The sequence below is a fragment of the Micromys minutus genome (assembly GCF_963924665.1).
Source record: "Micromys minutus genome assembly, chromosome: 15".
Lineage (NCBI taxonomy): Eukaryota > Metazoa > Chordata > Mammalia > Rodentia > Muridae > Micromys > Micromys minutus.
The window spans coordinates 55,009,224-55,035,614 of NC_137984.1; the positions used below are offsets into that span (position 1 = coordinate 55,009,224).

Below are 26,391 nucleotides of genomic sequence, written 5' to 3' on the forward strand. Positions count from 1 at the left end.
AGGGATTTTTGTTTGTTTGTTTGCTTGCTTGCTTGATTTTTAAATCCGTACTCTTAAAAGTCTTCCTGGATACCTCAAATGCAATGTAAAAATCTGTGGACAGTCACATCGTTGAAGGCCACATAGTTATAAGCATATTTGCCTATAGAATCTCGGGTCTTCCTGTCTTTCTCATTGTCAGCTGGGGGCTGTAGAAGTCACTGAATTCCACCCAAAGCCCACAGGAAATAACCATTCCACACGACAGAAACAAAGGCCAAGTGCAGTTCAATCATATTTATTTTTTTATATAGAATTGAAAAGGAAAACCTGTACCAAACTCTAGATAAATTGGTTTGATCGGATGGATTTGGCTGCACATTTCGTGTATGTAGAACATACTGGATTATAAACCAACAACACAGGTCCCATTTGGTAAAATGCAGAAGTTAAAAAAAAAATTAAGTTAAAGTATTAGCACATTGTATATACAGTCTCAGAGAAGGGGTCTCCGCCAACCACCATCTTAAATTAACTGCTTTCCTTTTTGAATGGCTTGTGTGTTCCACAAAAGTTGTACTTTCAGAAGCTGCTTCTAATTACACCATAAGAACGCAGTTCTCTGTGACACGTTGTTCACTTCACGTCACCTTCTGCAGATTCCTTTCTGCTGAGCAGTGCCCAGGAGGCTAAGGCTTGTTTTATGTGCTTCTCACCCACTGAGAAATCATTGAAAAGAATACATTTTACATCCTAGATAGTACAGTAAAACAGGGCCTAAATGTCACCTACTGAAAAACGTGTTTTGAATCCAACTTTTAAAAACTTGTCTATTCTATGACAAAATTTGGAGATGACATGGTAAATTATTGACCTAGGACTAAGAAGACTAGATAGTCTGATAGTTGGCTTAGAGTATGATATAGTATATGAATAGCACCTTCTTATGAATTCTTAGAAAATATTAATACTCATAATAATACCAAAGAACCACTAAGAGACTGCTCTGGGGCTGGGGAATGGCGCTCCGATGGAGCATTTGCCTAACACACACAAAGTCTTGGGTTCACTCTGAACTAGAAAAAAAAAGGTCTGATTTCTAGCTTAGTGCTCTGTAACAAACAACATCTTATGTTCTTAAAAACAACAACAATTATATCTGACTTTATCTATTAGTAAACAGTCAAGGGCCATATTTTAGTCTAGAAAAATACTGTATTAATTAAAAAGATTTAAACTAATTTACTAAAAAAATTGTTCTAGTATTTCATAATGCCACAAGCTTAATACAAAATTGCTTCTAAAACTTGGTAACATAAATCACAGATGATTTAACTAATTTTTTTTTAAAGAATGTCTTTTCTTTTTTTTACACTTAATAACCTGAAATGCATCTATAAAAATATTTTTAAATACAGTAACACTGTCGAGTTTTGTTAGGTCCCTTGTGTTTTGGCATGTTTTTGGTTTTCCTCAGAAAGAATGTACAACTCTTTTCTTGCAGTTTTTGCTAACAAAAGAGGAAATGAAACAATGCTCCCTTTCAACCTAGTAGCTACATAAATACCTACATGCCTTTCTCTGAGTGATCAGAGAGAGCAAGGAATTACGTGGACATAAACTGGGGTTCCTTCAAGGAAAGAGAACTCACTTTAAGAATGCCGGAAGCCACAGTAGTCCATGCTCCTGTCTGTTTGGTACACATGGGCAATGTCACAGCCCCGCCCCTTCCTCTTCTGTGCCTTCCTGGTAAAGTGCACCCTAACCCTCTTCTCTCTAACAGAGGTGTGTTTTGGCATAAAGGCGGTGAGAGAGAATGGTTGCTTTGCTCTTTGGGGCACTTCTCACATGTCTTGCTTGCCCTGTTTTTGAGGGGTTCTGACATGTCTGCCTCATTTCACATCAACTAGCCTTCCCACCATGTGAAAGGCTATGCGACTTTCTCTCTGACCTTTCGACTTGCCTCTTCCCGCCAAGATCAAATGTACTCTGTGCATTTATATTCCAATGGATCAAAAGGGATCTTACTAAAGATCCTTAAGAAGCCCCCACCCTCACAGCAACTGAAAGCTTCCTTCCAGATTCTTAATGTCTTTCCAAAAAATAAAAAACAGATTAAATTCATAGATCATAAATAATGTCAGTTCAAACTACTAGACAGCTAAGGACTTCATTGCAAGCGTAGGCAGACTGCCTGCCAGATGAACACGGAACTCTCAGTCCTTCAAAGCTAACAAAACAGTATGTTGGTTACATAAAAGGTATTGAGTACATACCTTATACTTTCTCTTACCAAGTTAGAAAGAGGATTAGGGTAGTGTACTTGGGAATCAATTTTACTGGATTCAGAAGTACAAATCTACACCACATGTCCTGACCAGGGCCTTTCTGTATATGTTAATCAGAGGTCTGCTTCATTCTTCAAAGTTTCACAGACAGGATTATTTTCAACACTTGAAATCTTGAAAGCAGAATTAATAATGCCTCGGAATACAAAATGCAGCATACAAAACTCATGTGCCATCAGGCCGAGATCTATGTTGGCCTGATGTTTTCAGAATAGGTTCAAAAGACAAAAATATATTTGCCACTGATTTATCAAAAACATTTGGCTATCCTTTGTAATAGCTACAAAACTACAGAATATATATATAAAAAAACCATCAAATTCTAAGCTGCATTTTTGAGAAAAAAAAATGCAAGTTGCAATAAAAAGTAGTTTTGTTCTGTAATCATTCATACTCAGCAAACTGGTCTCTTTCACACAATCTGCCAGGCACGAACCATGACAGATGTGGCTGTTACCCCCCTGCTCACAGCACTGAGCTGCGAAGCCGGAGAATGACAGGGATAACATTAGGACTCTGTGTAAACACAGGAGAGAAGTCATCAGAACCAGCAAAGATTCCAACCCACACTGTATTCCTACAGGAGAAAATGACTACCCATACAGTGAGACTTAAAGATCAAGTTAAATACGTTTTAAAGCATTTGTTACTACTGTTATCAGTACAGTTTTTGAAACTGTACATCAGGCCTTTCTGCACACTTCCTGGACCAAGCTGCCTATGAGAATTCATTGCCTGAGGTCAGCTTTTTATGGTTTAGAATCAATGGATATAAGAATTTAAGCTACTTGCGATAAAGCTCGGCCATAGGACAGCAGGCATTTTCTAAAAAGTTATTCTGCACAATCAACACTGCTTCATCTGCCACAGAAATGCAGGCTTGCAGAAAATGGAAAGAGAATATTTATTTATGTGTAAGTTCCTGCAAATCAAAACCAGGCAATGATTAAGTGGCCACGTGGACAAGGAGTGTGAGTATGGAGGCAGAAGGCGGGGCAGCTGCAGGCCCGCTTCGCTCCATCACTTGGTCCGAAAGGCCCAGGACAGGTCAGCTCACAGCTGCATCACCGTACAATGGTAGTGATTACAGCCAGGTTAGAAAGGGCTCGCTTTTGTTCAGAGCAGACTCTACATCATTGAACAGGGGGATCAGGTCTTCAGACTCCAACGTCCCGAGGTCAACGTTTGTTCCTGGAAGGCAGTCCAGGAAATCAGGGAAGCGGGAGTGCTGAGGATTGCCGGTCATGGGTGTCTGACCTGAGTTTTCGCCTGTAATAGAAGGAAGGATAACTGGGTTATTTCCTCCTTGTAAGTTCTTTCTTTTTTCCTTTTTAATTTAAATTTTTGTTGTTGTCCAAGACAGGGTCTCACTTAGTACCTCTGACTGTCCCAAAACTCACTATGTGGACCAGGCTGCCATCAAACTCACCGAGATCTACCTGCCTCTACCGCCTGAGTGCTAAGACTAAAGGTACGTGACACTCTTAATTTTTATGAGTATTTTGCCGATAAAATGTACCCACAGACCAGAGTGTAAAGTACGCACGGAACTGGAGTAACAAAGACTGTTGTGAGCCATCATGGAGGCAGTGGGACTTGAGCTGGGGTCCTATGGAAAGCAGCTGATGGCCTTAACCACTGAGCCATCTCACCAGCCTTTTACGTTCTTGCGAAGGGCACGAATAATTCAAGTTTTAATATAACTCACGTTTCATGTCTACAGACACCACATTAGTGACCTAGTTCTATCTTGGAAGTGTTTATCCCAATAAGACTAGAGTTCTGCAGAACACAAATTAAGAAAAATACTAGAGGGCTGGAGAGATGGCTCAGTGACTAAGAGCACCGGCTGCTCTTCCAGAGGCCCTGAGTTCAATTCCCAGCAACCACATGGTGGCTCACAACCATCTGCAATGAGATCCGATGCCCTCTTCTGGTGTGTCTGAAGACAGCTACAGTGTACTCATATAAATGATAAATCTTAAAAAAGAAAAACACTAGAAAGTTAGGCACATAGAATTAGTGTCTGCCATATCCAAGGCTGTGCCAGCTAACTAATAAAGTTATCAACTCTTCCAAAGGACCTGGCTTCTGTTACCAGCACCTACATATTGGCCCACAAACACCTGTACCTCCACTTTCAGAAAACCTGATGTCCCCCTACACTCCAGACACCTGAATACATGTGGGACCCATAAACTCACACAGGCACACACATGCACAAAAATAAAGATAAATAAAACATTTTAAAAGTTCAAAATGAACAGTCTTCTAATTCTTGAGAATACATACTTTAGGCAAACAAAGTCTTTGTTTTAAAGAATTCTTACTATTCTTCCTCACCAGAAATGAAGGCAAGAGTAGCTAAGTCACGCTTCTTTATCGAGCTTAACAATCTTAACGTATTTCTTTTTGCCTTGATTCTACATGTCATTGTGTGTGTGTGTGTGTGTGTGTGTGTGTGTGTTTTAATCTTTGTATATTTAACTACTTGAGTTGGCTATTTAAGCTGCTTAAGGAGAAAAAAAAAACAGGCAATTCTTCTGGAGGTGTGATTTTCATGGAACATTCTGGAAGAATGAATGACTGCCCAGATTTTGCTTATGTTAATATTCCTTTGTTCCATCTGCATCCAAGTCCAGATGTATGTGTTTGTTGCAAAGGAAGAGGGTTCTTAGCCAGCTTGCTCATAGGGAGTAGTCAATGTGACTGACAGACTCGACAATCTTCTAGCCACCAGTGAGCTCTGCCCTCAGCTAATTACTAAATATTCCATGTCTCTCTTTAACAGTTTATGTCCATTTCCTACAAACACCTACCTCACCGAGGTGACCCTTAACTGATGAGTTCAAACTCACTTAGCCTGATTAACAGGAACCATAGTGTGTTCTCATATCTATTTCATCAGCAACTTCTTCAATGGCGGGGCACACATGAGAACACTTATTTCACTGGTGAGAGTTGAAGCTCACGGGGGTTCCAGAGAGCTTCCGGAGAGTGGAGAGACATAGACTCGACTCACGTTGAATGCTGCCTGTGTTCTTTGCAAGACAACATGGAACTGTGTATACATCTTTAAAAACACTCTTTATTAACTTGCTTAATATCAATTTAGAAACCTACAGGAGACGATCTATCTTTTTAAGATCCCCTACCCTTACTCCATATTTCTCTTTTTTACCCTCACTGGATTTCCAGTGTTTAAAAAATTAAAGTAAATAGCAAAGGAAGATGCCACCTCATAAGGAAGCAAAATGTGGGGGGAAGGGTGTGTGAAAACATAAAAGGGGTGGGGAAGAGCAGTAATGAATGAAACCGCTCCTGTGTGACTCTTCATAATCCATCCTATACTCTCCTCCTACCCCTGCCAGCCGACAAGACCCAGGGGCGCTGTTCCAGCATCCACTCCATATTTTCACAAGGCTGAACTGTTACTCAGTGGCTGGCCATGCACAAAGTATGCCAAGCTTCAGGCACTGCAAACCAATGACTAGGGAGGGAATCTTTCATTTTGACATAGAACTACTATGTGTGTTTTAGTGTTTGCGTGCATAAATGTTGGTGTGACTCCTGAATGTTTGGTGCCTACAAAGGTCAGAGGAGGGTTGTTGCATCCCTTGGAACTGGAATTACAGGTAGTTGTATGCCACTTGTAGATGCTGCATACTAAACCTAGGTCTTCTGGAAGAGCAGCAAGTGCTGAACCATCCCCTCCAGTGCAAAAACTGCTTTTTTTTCATAAATAAAAGAAAGGTGTTTACAACGAGCATAGATTCAAGCTGTCATTTATTTCTGGCTTAGCTAGCAGGACCAAGAAGAGCTATAGGTAAGCTGAGCACGGTAGTCCGTGCCTGTCACTGCCACTAGTGCTGTGCTCCAGGGGCAGACGCAGGTGGATCTCTTGAAGTTCAAGGTCAACCTGGTCTGCACATCCAGTTCCAGCACAGCAAGAAGTACATAGACCCTGTCTCAAAATTAAAAATAAAGAAAGAAGGCAGGTAGGCAGGGAGGGAAGGAGGGAAGGAAGGAGGAACGGGGAGGGAGGGCGTAGGTTGATGTCAAAGTGATACATGATTGGACAGTAGAGAGTGGGGCAGAGACAAAGTTTTGGTAAGGCGGGAGAGGAGAAAGCAGGAGGTTCAAGAAGCAACACGGAGGCAGAGGTATGCGTTTCTCTCTGCACATCTCCACATGGGTAAAGGTTGTTATGAGTATTTTATAAGGGATGGAATTGTACAGAATGATCTATCTGACTTATCTAGGTGGGCGAATTATATTATACTAATTGGATCAGAGTAGTTTGGTGTGTTCTTTGATATAGCGATTTAGTTGAGTTCAAAAGTGGCAAGACGCACAAAACCCAGCACAGAGGTGGGATGTGTGTTCGAGGCGTCACAGGAGCCTGCCAAGGGAAAGTGAATGAAAGCAGCATGCTGCGGCTGTCATGGGCCACCCAGAGCAAAAGCAGCCAGGGCACAAGGAGTGGACCGTTTGGTAGAGAAAGAGACGCAGAGCAGCTCACGCAGAGTGAGACCTCACGGGACCAGTAGCAGCAGATTAATTTTTAATATTTACTGCAACAGAAGGGGAAGAAAATCTGTGTCTCAACACTGAAGTGCAAACTTACTTATCTCTATATCAACAGCTCAATCATGCAGGTTTTAAATTTGAACTTAGCAGAAGAGGACACCACGTCACAATGTCATTAGTCTGGGCATGCCTACTCTGCGGGATGCACAGGATGGGCACAAGAAAAGATTCACGCTTTTTGTCTTCTTGTCAATTGCTGAAGCGGCTGTTCTGTTAAAGAATCCTCTGAGTTGTTCATTTTCTAAATGACCACTGTCAATCCCTTCCAAAACAGTAAGTAAAACAAAACTACCGGCATGCCTAAAGAACCAAAAAGAGTATTGTCTCCCAGTAGAAAGAGTGGACTACTTTTTACAACTAAAAGGCACAGTCACCTCCACTATAGTTATGTATAGTACTGTTCTGAGGAAGGGAAAAACTGAAAAGGATGGGGGAGGTCTTAAAATCTCACGTCTGTGTGAAGCCATGCTTGTGTAAACTCTGGAAGGTCTACATTTAGTACTAGCTGAGTGAGTGGAATTTTAGTCGTCAGTTTATGTTGAGGGCTTGGTTTCCCAGTGGAATCTCAGAATTAAGAACTGAGGGACAACTTGAAAATGAAAGCTGACTACAGACAGTTGCAGGTGTATGCCCACCTGTGTCCATCTCATCCATGTTGCTGAGGAAGTCCTCTGGAGTTGTGGGGACACTGTAGCATCCTAATCCCAGGCCACTGTCTGTGCTCTGCTCCCGTGAATGATACGGCCCTCTGCAGAAAATAGAAATGAAGGAGTCTCAATGTGAGTCTATTCAATAAAGCTCACAATTAAAATGCAGTCACATAACTCAGTCAGAGAAAGGGAGAAAAGTATATGTGGCCCTTTTAAAATTTGAAAAATATAACCGGATCTTACAGAAACCAATCAATTATATGCACTAAAACTGGCCACTCACCATACAAGGGCACTGGTTTCCTTGTTGTTTCAAAATATCCATTTGAACCCTACTCTATATATAGATATTGTTTATGTAAATATTTTAAAAACCAGGAAAGGTGCTGAATTACGCTCATAGATATGCATATTCATGGTAGAAGTATGTATACAGCCACTCCTGCTGGTCCATGTCTATAATCTCAACATTCAAGGGGATGGGGAAAGGGGGTCCAGAAAAATAGCAAAGTTCGCTGTGTATAAACACACTACTTTCTGGAGCGTGGCTGCTCCTGGGGAAAGAGGGAAGCGAGGAAGCTTAGTCGGGCAGAGATGGGTTCCAACAGAGCCCTTTGGACACAGCAAGCCTGGTGGTGAGTACCACAGTTTTTTTCATGTTTTTCTCTTCTTTAAAATAAACATCCTTTTAAAACCCATTTGTTTATTGTTCTGGCCACTTCTTTTTCCACCTCTATTTTTATTTGTATTTATTTGCTAGGGGCCTTGTAAGAGGAGAAAAGAGCAAAACCATGATGAAACATAGCCACTCCTCCCCCACCCTCTATTTGGTGTCCAATTAAGGTTTACTGTTTCTACTGATCAGATACTTCTAGCTAAATCATCTTTTTTCTTTTGCTACCACTTTTCTTTCTCTCTCTTTTTAAAGCCAATTATTTCTTTGTTTTAACTAATAATTTGTTTAATTATGAAAGAACTTAAAACTCCTACCAAACATGCAAAAAGAACACTCTTTCTATATATCTTCCATCTGGCTCCCTTAATTAAAACAGCTTTCATACTCGCAACATAATTAGGCAGAAAATTAACATTATCAACTAGACTATAAACATTATTCATTGTTCACCATAAAATAAATACCTGTGAATTTTCTTGTACTGTCTGCCACGACACGCTTTTAGCCCCACCCTTACTCGCAAGAATTTCAAGATTCTTGCGAGTGATTACCAAACAGAACTGTCTTGTTTAAATGTGAAGTTCATATTCATGTGCAAATCACTAAAGGATATATTCCATGTCACGTGACAAAGTTTTGAAATTGAGTTCTTTTTTTCCATAAAGCTTTCTTTTCCTTTATTCTGTCATCTGCCCAAGCTCTCTCCCCACCCCACAAAGCTCCCTGCCTTTCCTCATTGAAAACAAAATCCCCATTACAGTCTAAACCATAGGTAAGAAAGCAAAAGCCAATAGTCCCCAGTGTCAACTTACCCATTGAGGAAAGGGTCTGAGCTACTGTTGGTGACAGATCTCACGTCTGTACTCATGGCTGGCGTGTTGACAGGGGCCATGGTCTCAGTTTCCATGGGGAGCTGTCGGCAGAGGGCAGCTTCCTGTACAAGAGTCAAAGGGAAAGGAGCTACTCAGTTGCCACAAAAGGTTGCTTAATATCCTACTGGGAAAACTGCTCATCAAACACAAACACTTCCTATCTATTTCAGTAGGTCAAAGTCATTAGTGTCTTTTCTCCACAGTCTTCAAGGCATGTCATTCCCTTCCACTTCCAGCTAACAGAACCTAAGGAGACATTGGGCCTCTGGGCACCTACTTTGAAAGCATACACCTGCCCATGGAATTGTTAAGACACACAAGTCATATCACAGCCTCTCTAGATACTTTCTCATCCACAAGTTAGTTCTGTTCTAGGGTCTCATACTAAATCTAATCAGAGCAACTGGATACGTCTGGACTAGCACGAACATCTGGTCTCTCCCACTTACATGCTCGTGTAAATGGGAGGTTCAGAATTCACAATCTACATGAATTTACACTTAGTGGTTGGTGTTAATCACCAGATGAACAAAACAACCAGTTTAAAAGTTTGCTTTACAATAACAGGTGGTGTGCATGTTTCATCATGAATGTATATGTTGAGATGGCTCCATGGGTAAATCTGCTTACTGTATAAGCCGAGCAACGTGAATTAACCTCCAGGCCACATAGGATGGAAGGGAAAACTGACTTCGAAAAGCTGTCCTCTACCCTCTACATACAAGTATGCCTGTACTTACATACACACAACACACTCCTTCACTGTGTATATCCACTGAACAATGATATTGTTGAGCTGATTGAAGTGGCTGAAAGTTGGGGAAAACTGGAGAGTTAAACAAAATCCCCAAATTAGATGTTTGATGGATGATGGATTATGGATTTTATTTTTGAACTACCATTAAAACCAAGAAGAATCAGTTCAAAATGTTATAAACCTACCTGTAGTAATACACTAAAGATAAAGATGATCAGGGGTCAGACCCCTTTCAAGTTGGTAGCTGTTTCCAGGGAAGAATGTTCTCATATGCTTACGCTTACCTACAAAACCAAGGTTGGGCCCTGGCCACATTTATACAATTTCCACACTGAAGTCATTGATCGTACAGCCTTAAGACTCCTAATTCATGAAAGAGAACATTCCAGCTATCTGAGTTCTAGGATGTTGGTTAGATCTCTTCATGTGATGGTTAAAGCACTGCCAGGTATGCAGTGAAGCCACCAGCTAGAGAACATTTGGTTCCCATGTTTGCTGTGCCCTTACTAGAGCTTATAATGGCGGTCTAACTCTTAGACCCCATGAAAGATCTGTTAAGAAACTGCACTGTTGATATGAGCAGGAATAAGATAACCTGGCTAGAAAAGGGCCCCGGTCCACTCCTGTTTATCTTGATGCAAATAATTAGAATACATTTCATTCAACAATACACAAAACAGTAAGTTAAAAATGGAGACTTGAAAATACCCTCTAAATTGATCTAGAAAAATTTAATCATTTTCTTATAGTCGTCCTTGCATGCTCTAGAATCCTTACTATCCAACAAGGCTTTCCTGAAAGTCTCATGCAGAAGACAAGGCTTGAACTCGAGGTGAGTAAACTTGAGACTACCACAAACTCTTACAAGCACTCACATACACTGAACCTCTCCCCATGAAAACGATTGGTCAGTGAGTTACATTCTAGCAACTACAAGACTCCTTTGGCGAACATCTTCACTATCCAGTGGCGACTTACCTAGCATATCACTCTTCCACTACTAAGAATAAGGATAAAACAGATGTCCCTTTTGGGTTTTGTCCATCTAAACTCCCTCCCATTTTCCCTTCGATACAGAATTGCACTATGTGGCCTAGGTTGACCCTGAACTTCTGCCTCAGCTTCTTAAGAGAAGAGGGCACAGATGCACCACTGTCTTCGAGGATTTAATATCTTTTTATAAATACAAACATTATTTATCCTGAGGACATGACCTTAAAGCACAGAGCCCTGAGTTCAGACTCTTAGTGCCTATTAAAATGCTGAACTCAGCAGTGCACACCTCGAACACCAGAGCCAGGAGAAGAGGGGACCCAGAGTCCTCGACTGGGTCAGGAGAGCCAGATTCAGGTTCAGTGAAAGACCCTGTGTCAGGGAAAAAAGGCAGAAAGAAAGCAACTAAGAAAGACCCTTTCAAGTGAACACACACACACACACACACACACACAATTTACAAGATAGATGAACTTCCTCTCAACCAAGTGGAGAGAAATCAACTCCTGAAAGCTGCCCTCTGATCTCCACATGTGCACCAAGGCACAAGTGTGCTCAGACACGAATTAAACAAAGAGAAAGCGAGAAAGGGAACTACCTGGAGGGAAGGAGGAGACAGTGCAGAGGGTAGGTAGAAAGATGTCAGGGTGGAGTGGGGTAAATAAGCATCATATATATATATATATATGAAAATGTCAAGATAAAATCCATTTCTTTGTATACTAACCAAGAAAAAATAAAGACTATATATAATAAAGGATAAAGAACCTGTAGTATGCTGGGGGGGGAGCCTCTCTGAGTCTCTGTATTTTAATTCTTTATCACTGGGTTAGACCAATCTCTAAGTCACCAAAAGATGAAATGCCACATCCTGTCTGTAGGGGGCTTACAGGATCATGTTTCTACCTTCTTCAGATAACAAAATGCAAGAGACTGCAGAGGGCTGTGTTAACCCTAGTGGCATTAAAAAATAAATTGGACTATTTATTATTAACAATGGGACAGCTTGTTTAAGATTACTATAGGATCATTCTTGGGTCACAGGCCATTCCAAAGAGCAGCTAAATATAAGGAACGCCTCTGCTTCCTACACTCCCAGGATGGACAGTGGAGGCTTATCTTGTCTGTCGCCCAGTCTTAGCATCTGTCTTTAATTCTGCTCACCCTCCTGAATCTAAAATATTATTCCCTCTGTCTGGAACATGCTTCCCAACAAAGTCCTTTCTCCTCAGTTACTAACCTACAAATGCCACCCACGCACGCTACAAAGACGTTCTCAATACTTTGTTTTAGCCCCCAAATGCCCATGTAAACTCACTAGAGAAAAAAAAAATATGATCAAAATATAGAAACAAGCCACATATAAAATCACTAACTCTGCAAATCATGCTCTAAAAACATATCAGCAGTGTTTTCATTCATTGGAAATATCCTGGACTCTTATTAGTCATCAAGGATGGTGAACATGCTAGGTGACCTGGCTGAGCTGTTTAGAGATTTTGCTGAGTACATAAAGAAGAAGAAAGGATGATACATTAATACTGAGATTCTACTGATATTTATCTGCTTGAAGCAATGCTTTGCTAGCTGAAACTATCTTTTCCAATGAAAGGCTGCAAGTTGACAAAGTTCCAGGTCATTTGCTATAAGCTTTCACTGAATGATCACAAAGATTCAGTTTTTATGATGAATCAATGTTACACTTATTAGATATTCACTGTATAATCTATGTTTTCTGAGGACTGTGTTGCTATGTAACAATGACTGAGCCCGAGCCAGTGAATTGAAACCATAGTTAGAATCCTGTCTTGCAGCCCTACGGTAGAGAACGTGTTTACAACATCAAAGTTGTAGGACCCAAGCCCCAGAAACATCTCTATCCCTTCAAATAAAACATCTGACAGACAAAAAGTTACCTCAAATAAAACAGAGTTGTTAAGAAAAAGTCCTCCTTACCTCTGCCTATAAGCTCACCCCCACCTCCCATCACTGTCTGCTCTTTAACCTATTGCTGTTTTCTTCACAGAAACTTGGGTTTTATCTTGTCCTCTCCCATAAAAAAGGGGGCCTTATTCACCATGTTCATGCCTACATATCCACTACCTGTAACCATATGAAGTATGCAGTAGATACCCATAAAATCCTGAGTAAGTAAATAAGAAATAGTATATATTCAAATAGAAGTATTTAAAAATATGCTGGTAATAACAAAAGAGAAATTTAAAAAAAATCACATGTTCAACCACAAATTAGTATACACTCTGCCTAGATGGATGGCAGTTCACCTGAATCCTCCTCGCCTGTGCCTAACACGACATACACAGTGCGGAGTGGCCAGTAACAGAGACAGAACACCAGATATCATTGAGTCATTTCACAATTTTGTCCCTTGCCACCTCACAGCGGGGTTAGTAATGCCACACATGCAAGGTGCTGCTGTTATGACAAAGATGCTCAGAAGTCACTGCACCAATGCTCGTGTCCTGCATACCAATCTCAAGAACAAAGGTTAAAGACCAAAATAAACACATCGGCAGTAGAGGACTTGCCTAAGAGGTACAAGAAAATCCCTGGGCTCCATCCCCAGAACTACAAAAACACATATGTAAACAGATGACTTTAAAAGTATCCCTGACTGCTGTGGGGAACTGACCCACTTGGACACCTAAGAGTTTCCTCTCACTTTAGAAAAATTGAACCAATATGTGAAAATGCATCACCAGGCTAAGAAAACATAAAATACCACCTAAAGTTAGGTTTAACTATAAAGTGATGAGAACTGTGTTTTATAACAGTTCTACATTGAAGACTTTTAAAATTCCACCTGCCGGCTTTTTTGCTGTTGTGTGGTGTTTTTGTCAAGTTGACACATGTTAAAGTCATCTGCAAACTGAGAAAATGCCTCCATGGGAGAGCTAGCAGGGAGTCTGCGGGGCGTTTTCTTGGTTAATGATTGATGTGGGAGGGCCTAGCTCACTAGGGGCAGCACAGCGGTACCGAGGTAGGTCGTCCTAGGTTGACTGAGTAAGCCAGAAAATATGCTTCCAGGCCCGGTGCAGTTCTTACCTGTAGGTTCCTGCCCCAACTTCCCTCAGTGATGGGCTAAGTGTAAGATGAAATAAAGTCCATCCTTCCCAGGTTGCTTTTTTGTCATGATGTTTTAATCACAGCAATAAGTAAGATACTTCTGTTTTTTTTTTTTTTTTTTTAAGTTAAAAAAAAAATTTCTATATCTGCCCACAAATTTGGGGGAGGGGAGATAATACCAAAGGCTAAACATAAAGGACCAACCTCACCAGTATGTCCTTATCAAAATGGGAGTAATTAAAGTCTAGATCAGTATGCTATCACCTGACAGCTACAGTCCTTATATAAGCAAAAGGGCAAACACCCAACCTTACCTCCACCAAGAAGAGTGTTCAGGACTAATTACCAGTGTCTCTGGTCTTGGCAGGTGTGTGCTAGTTAGCTTACGTCAATCTGACACAAACTAGAGTCACCTGGGGAGAAGAAATTGCCTCTGTAAGACTGGCCTATGGGCAGAGCTGCGGGGCTCTTTCTCCATTGATGACAGATGTGGGAGGGCCATCCCTGGGCAAATGGCTCTGTCAGAGAGCAAACTGAGCAGCCAGGTGGGGAACACTCCTCCACTGTTCCTGCTCTGAGCTCCAGCCTCAGCTTCTTCCTAAAGGAAGGACTGTAGCTGGTGAGACCCTCTTCTCCTTCAAGTTACCACAGCAACAGAAAATCAAGCTAGCACAGCTGGACAGCTGGTGAGCGCCGAGGGCGATACTGGGTTCCGTCACAGGACACCACCAGTCCTGTCATTTCTACCTCACCCTTCCTGGCCTCTAACAGCCTCTGATTTCTCCACATCTCAGTACTTCAGGTCTCTTCCTCCAGACACATCTTACCCAATGTTAGTATTTAGGCAATACAGTGACAATCCAGGTGTCTTCGCAGACCATCACAGCCCCCAGAGGGTGGCGACATTCCCCTCTTGGCTTCAAACACCTAGCTGGTACTCAAAAGTACTCATGCCTAATTACTGGGCTCCAAACAGCTCCTCTTATTCTCTTCAGATCTTACCTAATGTCATCACTACCACGCAGGGTCAAACATGACTGGGGCTGTCAATTTGACAGGATGTAGAGTAATACCCTGGAGACAAGCCTCTGGACATACTTGTGAAGAATTACCTATGATTAAATTAACAATCTAGGTTAACTGAAGTGGAAAGATGATCCCTAAATCTGGGCAGTACCCATTCATGGACTGGGATCCTGGACTATGTAAAAGCGAGCAAGCTAACTGCACGCCATTTCTCTCTGCTTCCTGACTAGACACTATGTGAGCACTTTCTGCTGCCATGCCTTCCATACTATGATGCATCTCCTGGAACCGTGACCCTCCCTGTCTGTCACACTCCAGGTACGAGTCTCAGCAACAACTAAGACAATGCCTGCCTTCCTAGAAGATTCTGTAGAGGGTTTGTCTGGTGCTTCTATGAAGCTAAATACTATATCTCAGACAGATTAGCTTTTGTCCTGCAAACCTTTCTCCCCAAGTTCACTGGTCAGAAAAGAAGGCTAAGCCTCTGACTGAGCAATAGACAGAGGTAGGTGGGTTTTTGGATACCTGGCTGGGGGCTGTGGGGAAAGAGGGTAATGCCATGAGGAAACAGACCATGAGCACGTGGCCAGGAGAAACAAGAAACCAGGGCCATATGGCTGGAGCATAAGTTAGAATAGTTTCAAAATTTGCCCAATCTAGACCTATAGCATGTAAATAAAATACCTGGATTGTATGTCTTCTATAAGGGCTAGTTAGAATATAAAAACATCAATTACATGATTCTAGAGGGTAGACAAACCACCATAAAGAATGGGCAGTGAACGGGTGTTAGGATGTTCACCTAATCCCTGTCTGGTCTCCAGTCTTCATCCACGCCAAGTAACGGATCCTCATTGCTGTGCAAGTCCTCCAGCTGACTTCCCTGCCATGCCAGCAAGCTCTGTCTCAACACTGGCACCGAGTCATGTAATGTGTGACCACCAGAAAAAGAGTCAGGACATCACAAAACCCAAGGCCTCGCAATGGCTCTCAAACTGCTAATGAATTACAAGATTCCTGCAGTCACAGGTTTGTGGCAGATAGAGTGAAGAACTTTCTAGTTGTAACCACTAAGGTGCTGGCTACGCCTCAGCTCTATTGGTCAGTGGAATTCTCAAGAAGTAGTCAAGGATGCTGTTGAACCTGTCCTAAGCCTGGCATAACAGAAAGCAGTCACAGTGATCAGGGTTCAAATCCCAGATCAGTTACAATATAGCTGTGAGATTTTGGACTAAATTCTTTGTTTTTAATTTAATGTTTAAAAACTGATATTTATTTTTACATGAATGGGGTTGGGTTCTTTGTTGGTGTTTGTTTGCTTGCTTTTTGCCTGCAGGTATGTCTGTTCAGCAAATGTGTGCAGTGTCCAAGAAGTCCAAAAGAGGATGTGCTCCCCCACCCCCCCAACTAGAGTTACAGCTGGTTGTGAACTGCCATATGGGTGCCAAGATCTGAACTCTGGGCCTTTGGATAAGCAGCCAGTGCCCTTAACCATCTCTGCAGCCCCTTGGACCAGATTCTTGACAGTTCGTTTAATATGCTTTAGGAAGTCCTCTCTCGTTGGACATGGACCAAACAAAGAGCAGAGGGAGACAAACAGAAGACGTCACGGACGGCACAGAAAGACTTGAGAGGCAGAGGGACTGGCCTAGACTTTGCAATGTGCTAGCTACGTGTGCTTCATAATGCACACTGGACTCCATTAACTTACTGAGGGCCCGAGAGAGCCACGTGGGTTTCCCAGGGCCCATAGCTAACAGCAGGTGGAGCCAGTGTCTAGATCCAGGCCGTTTGACCTCTGAAGCTATTCCAGTAATTTCCACAGACAAGAGCACCAGGGAGAAGGAAGTGGGAGCTGAAGTTGGCAGGCCTGAGATTCAGGCCCTTTCACCTACTATTGGATATGAAACTTGGGCAAGTTTCCTCATTTCTCTGATCCTGTTCTCCCAGCTATAAAATGGAAATACCAACCCCATGACCTCACTCAGCTTGTTTAGAAGAAAACGTAATGAACCAGCCTATTCAACAGTACTGAGCACACTTTTCCTCCACGGACTGGGGCGAAGATGGAATTGAAAGTGTTTTATGATCCTTCTCGGTGTATGTGGGTGGAGCTAGTGTCCTGGGAATTCACACCACATTTAGCAAAGTTTTAAGGTTCCATTTTTTAAAGGCCAGTCTCAGAAAGTTCTGACAAGCTGCCATGGTAGTCCAGCTCCACCCCCTCCCCCCACCAGCTTTGAGTTTTCTTCCCAGAGAGCTGGGAATGGAAAGCCTTTGTAAAGTGGGGTCTTTGGGATCTTCGTGAGTTTATGGTAATCTGTCAGCTCCCTTAAACAACAAAACCAAAAATCATTTGTGGATTCAGAAGACACCCTCCTAGGGCTGGCAGGCTGTGTGGTGAATGCAAGGGATAATGAAAGGCATCAGACAGTTTGTGAGTTAAGATGTTCTGGAAGCTTCCTTCCCGTAAGTCCCCCCCCCGACACCCCCTCCCCCACTGGCCTGCAGTTCTGTGGAATAAATCAGCAGAAGAAGCTAGACCTTAAGCAGCAATGGAAAGCGGGGCCTGCCTGGAGTGGTTTTGGCTCGAAGGGCACCTCCCACCAGCCAGCTCCTGCCCTGGCTGGAACGTACTTCAAAGAGCTAACTGGATGATAATAACCTCTCCAGAGAGCACTCAGCTCGACTTAAGTGTGTGGCGGGGATTCTACAGAATGGAAGGCCCGAATTGTTTTAATTATAAAGGGTGGGGCAAATAGGAACAAATGAAAAGAAATGAGAGCAGTAGTTTCAATCCTACCGGAAGAGTTATTTCGGTGCAGAGATGCAGCCCCCTCTGTCTCAAAGCCATGGAGGCTGCCATCTGCCTGGGAAGGGGTTCTGATGTCAATCTCTTTTAAACCCTGTGCCAAGTGATTCTAGAAATTCAGAGCCATGCTTCCTGGAGTGTCTCGGAAACACTCCTCACACAAGCACAGCCGCCAGGCTGGCTGTACGAGAAAGTGCAGATCGAAACGTGGGTACCTGGGAGAAAATACTTGTTGAATCCTATCATCCAAAGCCTGTTATCTCCCAGAATCTCTCAAAGGAAGGCAAAATTCCCATATACTTTTGACTTAAACAAAAAGGTGGAGTAGATTTTTGAAACGAAATACTTCCTCATACCTCTGTGACCTCATTTTCCTTAGTACAAAGTGAGTCTGATTTAAAACAATGACCAATTTGTTGTCAAAGGGGCTTTTTATTATGTATGTATTTATTTAAAGGGACAAGTGAGTATCAAAAACAGGTTGCAGTGATGAGGGGAAAGTCCTTTTGAAAGATTTGAACTGGCACCTTTCCTATTTCCTCCCCATTTTTTACCCTTACCTGGACCGAAGTCCCATCACATAGCTCTGGCTAGCCTGAAATCTGCTGTAGACCAGCGAACTTCAGGCTGGCCTGTAGCTGGCAGTAGTCCTTTTTACAGATAATATACTACCTTCCTTCATGGTGGGACACAGTAGATGTACTCAACTCCTGGACAAATTCAACACTTTCTAGAAACTGAAATAGATGTTCTAGGGACAAACTGTTTCCTGCCCAACATGTGTGATAAGAACATTTGTTGAGCAATATAATGAATAAATGAACTTAAAACAGCCAGTTCACTGCAGATGATGTGCAGGTATATGGTAAATGTAGGACAACAGGAGCTGTCAAATGCCTTACTCAATCCTCAAACCTAGCTCTACAGTGTGCTTTCCTAAAAAACTGAACAGTGTTCCAAAGGCTGTGTAAACAGCCACTGGTTACCTTACATGTTAAATTTTCTGAAAATCTCTTAAACACTCATGACAGAAAACAGACCTTTAAACCTTCTTGAGCTCAGCACTGCTCTCCTTGGAAGCACGGATCTGAAATGGCCCTGTGAAGCTGTCTACTGATCTGCCTCCCCCAGGCCCAGTAGCTGTCAAGTTGGACAGAAATCCCTAAGACCTGCTAAAAGAATTCTATGCCTGCTTCCCTCCTTCTGTGTTCCAGTTGCCTTGGAAACTAAAGACCAGCCTTAGTCAGCAGTTTGTTTACAGGCTGTGCTCTCGGGGCCCCTACCTCCCACCCCTCACCCCAAAGTGCCAATTAAAGAAAGGATGAGGGGAAATAGTATGGAATTTTGCTTGAAAATAGTAACAGTCTCTCAACACCGCAGGCCCTCAAAGACCACTGCTGTTGCTTCAGTAAATAAGGCTAAATTTAGGGACTACACTTAGGGAAATATTCCAGGTTGAGAGAGACACACACAGACAGACAGAAAGTATATGTGTATGATATAATATGGGGATGAGACCTAAGGCCTCATGCATGCCAAGTAAATCACCTACATGTGCTATATTCTTAGAAAAATTCCACAACATGTATGAGTATATATATGCATATATGTGTGCAGTGTATGTGTTTACCACCTATGCATACATACAAGCCACACTACATGCACAGAAGTCAGAGGACAAGGTGTCAGTAGTTGGTCACTTTCAGCCTTGTGGTTTTTGGGATGCAATGTCTTCCTTGGTGGCAAGTGTCTTTACTCTTTGGGTCCTTGTACAGGCCCCTCTTTTTATTTTCCTAGTTTGAGACAGCGTCTCTCACTAACTGTCCCAGGCTGGCTTTAAACTCAATTGGCAGGCCAGGATGGCCTAAACTCTCAATTCTCCTTCCTTAGCCTCCCAAGGACTTAGAACTAGAGGCCTGCTACCACGAGGCCCAGCCTCAGTTAAGATGCTAAATCTGTGGAGATGCTCCTACTCTGACCCCTATACAGCAGGTGCTGAATAGCTTATTGGCCAGGAGTGGTCATTGGAAAGATACACAGGAAGTGAAGTTCTAGGATCAGTGACAATAACAAAAGTCAAAGAGGTAACCACTGGGACCCAAGAAGGTAATGGTGTCATCTGCAACCATAAAAGCCATTTCCAGGAAGGCATGTCCCATTTATCATTGTATTCCTTCTAATCGCTTCAATACTGGCTGAGGGAATCATTAGGGAGATAAAGGAAGGGGTGCCGGGGATAGAATTACATCCTAAACCAAACTCACTTTAAAACTGCAGTCAAACCTGTCTCCAAATCGATTTTGTTAATGTCCTGAGAAACTTTAGCACCAATGAACTAAGACAGGAGGACTAGCCTGGGCTCTGCTGCACAGACGGGGGAGGAGATCTCTCCATGGGCAACAGCAAACTCTTAAGGGTAGAGTAATAAGGAAGAGAAATGAACAGGGTCTGAGCAGGCAGGCTGCACAATTCAAGATTTGCAGGTAGAAGAGGTGGGCTGGTCCCAGTCAGCCCCAGTCAGCAAGAGATGTGAGTTCATAGAAACCCCAGAGATCTCATCTCAGATCAAACCAGTCCTCCACACTATAAATTTCCATTCAGAAAGCAGAACCAAAGTTCACTTTTACTTTGAGTCTTTTCCTACCTCTACCCTGGTTAAGGCACAAATAAAAAAAGTAAAAAATCACCAGAAGAAAGAAGTTGAAAAGCCTTCCAGGGGTTGGCAGTCTGGGTCAGTAGGTAAAGGTTCTGAGCCATCCTGTGGCCAACCCCTCAAACTCCGGGCTGCAAGGAGAGAACTGACTCCTGAAGACTGCTCTGACCTCTACAAGTATGCCTGCACACACTATTATCAAAAAGCCTATCAAAGGGCTGGAGGAATGACCTAGCCAGGAAGAACAACTGCTATTCTTGCAGAGGATACAGGTCAGTTCCCAGCACCCACCAAGTAGTTCACAACCATCCTTAACTCTTGTTGGGGGTGGGGAGGGGTGGGGGGGGATTTCCGATGACCTCTTCCAAAGGAACCAGGCAGCCTATGGTGCATACACATGAATGCAGATAAAACATTCATACGTGTACGATAAGATACATCTTCTCTAAAATATTGAAGCCCATCAACATGATTTTTCAAGATCACTATCTCCAGAAAACACTTTCACACCATCATCATATGGCCTTATTACCTACGACTTATAACAGGAATCATTGTTTCTGGGTGGGGTTTGGGTGAGATTAGTTCTGTTTAGAGTTGTTTTTTTTCCCCTAAACTCCAGTAACAAAATTAAAGAAATCAAAACCCATTCATCCTACCTCTTAACTAGACATGTGCCCACACATGCACTAAACACAAACACTCACACACAGAGAGACAGACAGACAGACAGTCAGACAGACAGACAGACAGACAGACAGAGCTGGGTAGACGTTGCCAGCCTTTTCTTTTGCTGCACTGTGGGAAGAACTGTACACTGTGATGCCCTGAAATGCACCAAGTTCCCAGCTCCCAGAGATCAGTACTGAAGGAACTGTGTTGGCATTTCTGTAATATGAACCATCAAAACTATCCTTGGCTCAAAGGCACCTACAGCTAGAATAAAGGAAACAATCTCAGGCACTCTTCCACACCCCTTTTCAAAAATTCTTTCTGTGGGAAAGGAGGAGACAGGGCAACAGAAAGGAGGAAGAAAGGAACACAAATCATTCCTAACAAAAGAGTGACTTGGAAAACACACACAAACACACAAACATACACACACACACACACACACACAAACAAACATACACACACACACACACACACACACACACACACACACATGAATGATCAATTAAATACAAAACCTGGGAGAATTTATAAATGCTAAGTCACATTATATTTCCAAATAAGAAATTGATTGATTCCACATGTATGTATTTGATGAGCAATACATTATTATTGATAAAAGATGTAAAGATTTTAAAATAACAGCTGTAACTTGAGAGAGTCTTAACACCTCCATATTCCCTTCTAAGGATACTCTCAGAACAGTTAAAACTATTTCCTTAACAGTGGCAAAGAGGCTCAAACTCAGCCAGGCGTCTTTCTTCCTCCCTCCCATGCCCCCTTCTTTCCTTCTCTTTCTTTCTCCTTCTGTGCTGGGAACCAGAACCTTGAATGCTCTAGGCAAATACCCACCCAACTCGGGGGCCTCAAACTGTCAACCCTGACTGGGCGTCCTGAGTTCTGGTCTGAAGGTATGCATCTCCATGCCTGGCTTTTTTATTTTGTTTATGAAGTACAATGCTGAACCCTTAGAAGACACACAGCAGTTTTCTCTTGACCGAACAGGTGAGTAGATATGCATAGAAGGCAAACAGTAACCAGACTGAGCCGGACATAGTAGCACATCTTTATCCCAGGATTTAGGAGCTGAGGTAGGAGGAACTTAGGTTTGATACCAGCCTGGAATGCACAAGACTTACCTTCCTTCCTTCCTTTATTCCTTCCTTCTTTCCTCTTTCTTTCTCTCTCTCTCCCTCCCTCCCTCCCCCCTCCCTCCCTCTTAGAGACAAGGTCTCATCATGTAGCTCCAGCTGTCCTGGAACTCACTCTGTAGACCAGAATGGTCTTGAACTCATGAGGATCTGCCCACCTCTGCCTCCCAAGGGCTGGAATTAAAGGCATGCACCACTATGCCCAGCTACAGTAAGACAATTGTGACAGCTTGTATATGCTGCTTGGCCCAGGGAGTGGCACTATTAGGAGTTGTGGCCCTGTTGGAGTAGGTGTGTCACTGTGGGCATGGGCTTAAGACCCTCATCCTAGCTGCCTGGAAGTCGGTCTTCTACTAGCAGCCTTCAGATGAAGACATCTAGCCCTCAGCTCCTCCTGTACCATGCCTGCCTGGATGCATGTTCCCACCTAGATGATAATGGACCGAACCTCTGAACCTGTAAGCCAGCCCCAGTTAAATGTTGTCTTTATAAGACTTGACAAAAATCTTAAAATAAAACAAGGCTAACTGATGCCCATGTGGTTTTGTAGAACGTTCTGATCAAATCCAAACCAGTTTTCGTTCTCACTCTGCTTTCACTCTACCTTGTCCATGCTCTAACGTGAACAGGATGGCTGGTTACTGGGAGCTTGCTTTATGGAATTCCTGTCCACTGTCTCCTTTAATGAGGGAAAGGGGACAAAGGTGACTCCATATCTAGAACCAGACACTACAACACTGGCAGCTTCTCTCTCTCATCTCTCTCTCTTCTGGAGGATTGCTGTTATACAGTCCTGGTACTCTAGAGATTGCTGTGCTTCCAATAATCCCAACTAAGCCCAACCGGCCAGCAATACTCACCATTAGCTAACTCCTCCTGGACCTTGCAAACCACCTGCCAGTTGCCTACCCCTAGGTAACCTCAAGTCAACCACAACAGAAGAACCACCTACCTCAGCCCTTTCTAAATTCTTGACCTATATAACTGTGCTTAAATTAAAATGAGTATTTCAAGTCTCCAAGCTTGGGGGATGATTTGTTACAAACAGCTAATAGGAAGATGTTCTTTCTCAATTTCTCCTTTTTCTCCTTTTAAACACTATCACTGGAAGTCAAGACAGCCATGCTAATATGAGCATGTCCTTGAGCTCCAAAGGTCAGCCCTGAAGATAGTTCAAGCAGAGAGAGTTGAGAGAAGAAACTGGGCTGTGAATATGAGTTTTTGTCATTATCTTGAAAGCAAACAGCCACCCAAGGCCACAGACTCTCCAGCAGGTACCAGGGAAGACCATACCTGCCTCATGAGCTCCTCTTGACGCATCCTGATCCTCTCTCTCTCCATCTGGATCCTCTGAAGCCGCAGTTTCTGCTGCTGCTGCTGCTGAGTGGTCAGTGCACTGGGCACACTCATGAGCCCCGTGGGTGGGTTCTGAGATGGGTGACTCTGTGGACTCAGGCTTGTGGCCACAACTTGTTGGTGTTGATGAGTCATCGCTACAGAAGGGAATAACAAACAGATCAACGGCCAAGGCCTATGGTACCTCATCATAAAGAGACCATCAAAATGTGCTGTGCTTTGGAGTATGGATTCCTGAGTTTCTTTCAAGTACTATTTAACAATTATTGTCTTAATTCAATTCATGGAGATATAGGTATCAGCTCCATGCTATCTAGTGTTAGATTTCTGTACAGTTAAACATCTTATTTCATGTTTCCTATGCCTAGAATGCATTTTTATTACGTGTGTGTGTGTGTGTGTGTGTGTGTGTGTGTGTGTGTTTTGTGTTCATGCATGTGTGGGCTCAAACAGGTGTAAGCCATAATTCTCTACTTCCACCATGTGGGTCCCGAGTTGGACTCAGGTGGCTGGGCTTCCACCAAGTAAGACCCACTGAGCCATCTCACAAGCCCCATTCTCAAGTACATATTAAACTTCACATAAAACATAATTGTCAGAATATGTCGCACAAAGTTTGTCATAAGTTAGGACACCCAGGAGTGGGTGAACTTTTCAAACATCCCGAATAGCTGTAGCAGCATTACAGAAGGCATGCAATCAATTTTCAATGTCCAATAGCTATACAAGAGTACTCAGGATGAACTGGTGGACCGAGAGCAACAAAATTAAACAGACGTCAATCATAAAAGAATAGCTCTTAGGACAGGAAGCACATCTCAGTTAACAGAGTTCTTGCCTAACATGCAGGAAGCTCTGGGCTCATCCCTAGCATCCCATAATCCTGGAGTGAAAGTGTGTTCCTATAATCCTAGCGCTCAAGTGTGGAAACAGGAGAGTCAGAAATTTAGGGCAATCATCAGCAATACAGCAAATCTGAGCCCTATTCTGGCTACATAAAATTCTGTCCAAAAATGTCCGGAAGGGTTGTCAGGGAGGCCGGGCCGTGGTGGCACACACATCTAATCCCAGCATTCCAGAGGCAGAGGCAAGGAGAACTCTGAGATGGAGACCAGCCTGGTGCACAGAGCTATGACAGCTAGAGCTACACAGAGAAACACTGTCTCAAAAAAAGAAAATTTATATATTTATAATATATAAATATGGCTCTTCCTTGGTTAAGAGCCCTATGGCTGATCTTCTAGAGAACCAGGTTCCCAGTCCTCATGGAAGCTCATTATCATCTCCAGTTCCAGGAGATCCAACACCCTCTTCTGACCTCCACAGGCACCAAACATGAAGGTAATACACAGACATATATGCTAGTACACACACACACACACACACACACACACACACACACACACACACAAACACACATTTTGAGTCAGGGTTGTGCTGATACATGAACCATGACCATTTCTGCCTCCAAATAATGAGATGCTTCAATTAAAGCCCAAAAGTTAAAGGTCTGTATTTATATGTTTGGGGGATGGGATCTTGTATATAAAGAATATGTACCACTCCACCCCACGTGAATTTTTTAATCTTCAGTTTGCAGTGGTATTATGTGGAAGCAGGTCGTAGAACTGGAGTTCCTTGTATGAAGGACAAAGCAGTCTAGCTTCTGTGTCTAAAGCGTGTACAAGACACAGGAGGTAGTCCCAACTCAATACTAAGCTTTGATATGAGCACCCAATGGAACCTTATGGGCATTTCTCCCACCCTTAGTTTGAGAAAAACAAAGTAAAAACAAAACAAAAAAAGAAACCCCACAGTCCTTATTGATGGCAGAATATTTGAAATGTGTATTTTCCTTCCAGAACTTGGAATGGCCAACCTTTGCTGAAGGCAGGAGGAAGAAGGACTTTGCACATGTGGTGTCACATAGAAAATGTTCCCTCATATACAGTTTCATGTAAGACAAAAACACAGACATCCTGAAGCGCTTAATTCATAAAATCTGTTTCGAGTCAAAGGAAGGAAGTGTTAAACATAATCTCAAAAAGAACAGACTTTTCTGAACTTTCTGGAAAAGAGCATCTCTCCTTTTCTGACAAAGCTGCTATGGCGAGAAAAAGGCGAAGAATATCCAGATATCAGCAGTGTCGGATCGGGTGTGGGCGAGGTTAAAAAAGGGCTGTTAATACTGTTGGCTTTCTTCTAAATGTAAATTATCTACTGCTTTTTATTTATGTGTTTGTGTATCTACTGGTGCCCAGAAAGCCAAACAAACCAGCAGACATAGGTACTGAGACCTGAATTAGGTCCTCTGGAAGAACAACACACTCTGGGGCACTGAGCCACCTCTCCAGACCCCGAAACATGATCAAACTATCATTCCCACGTTATAGTCCATCCTTTCAGGGGTGTTCTAAATAATAATAATAGTAACAACAACAACAATCCCTGAACATAAGGAAACAGATAACTTTGTGAGTCACAGGAACAGAACCACAAGGGACAGAGCATGTATCTGAACATGGGACTACTCATGAAAACTGGTGACAGTGGCCCTCTGTGGAGGGACCGGGTGAGTGTGGAAGAAGGAAGACCTTCCCACTCTGTGTCATTAAAGGTCTGCCAACATGCATGTACTACTTATGTAAAATACACATTTTTTAATTAAAAATTGAAATAACGAGGGCTGGAGAGATGGCCAGGCAGTTAAGAGCAATGGTTGTTCTTGCACAATGTTCCTGTCACATGCAGAGCAGCTTACAGCCCTCC

At 42.7% G+C, this 26,391-nt stretch overlaps 1 protein-coding gene across 2 annotated transcripts in view; it reads right to left on the bottom strand.

Moving 5' to 3' along the window:
- Nucleotides 1–278: 278 nt before the first annotated feature.
- WWTR1 (WW domain containing transcription regulator 1) overlaps nucleotides 279–26,391 on the bottom strand; it is a gene marked incomplete at its 5' end in the record, with an annotated part of 111,302 nt that continues 85,189 nt past the window's right edge. For both annotated transcript variants that reach the window (XM_080929251.1, XM_080929250.1), the window contains 4 exons: nucleotides 279–3,596; nucleotides 7,553–7,665; nucleotides 9,056–9,177; nucleotides 23,560–23,759. In XM_080929251.1, coding sequence (XP_080785377.1) covers nucleotides 3,412–3,596; nucleotides 7,553–7,665; nucleotides 9,056–9,177; nucleotides 23,560–23,759 — 620 coding nt within the window. In that variant the 3' untranslated portion in view covers nucleotides 279–3,411. The remainder of the gene's footprint in view (nucleotides 3,597–7,552; nucleotides 7,666–9,055; nucleotides 9,178–23,559; nucleotides 23,760–26,391) is intronic.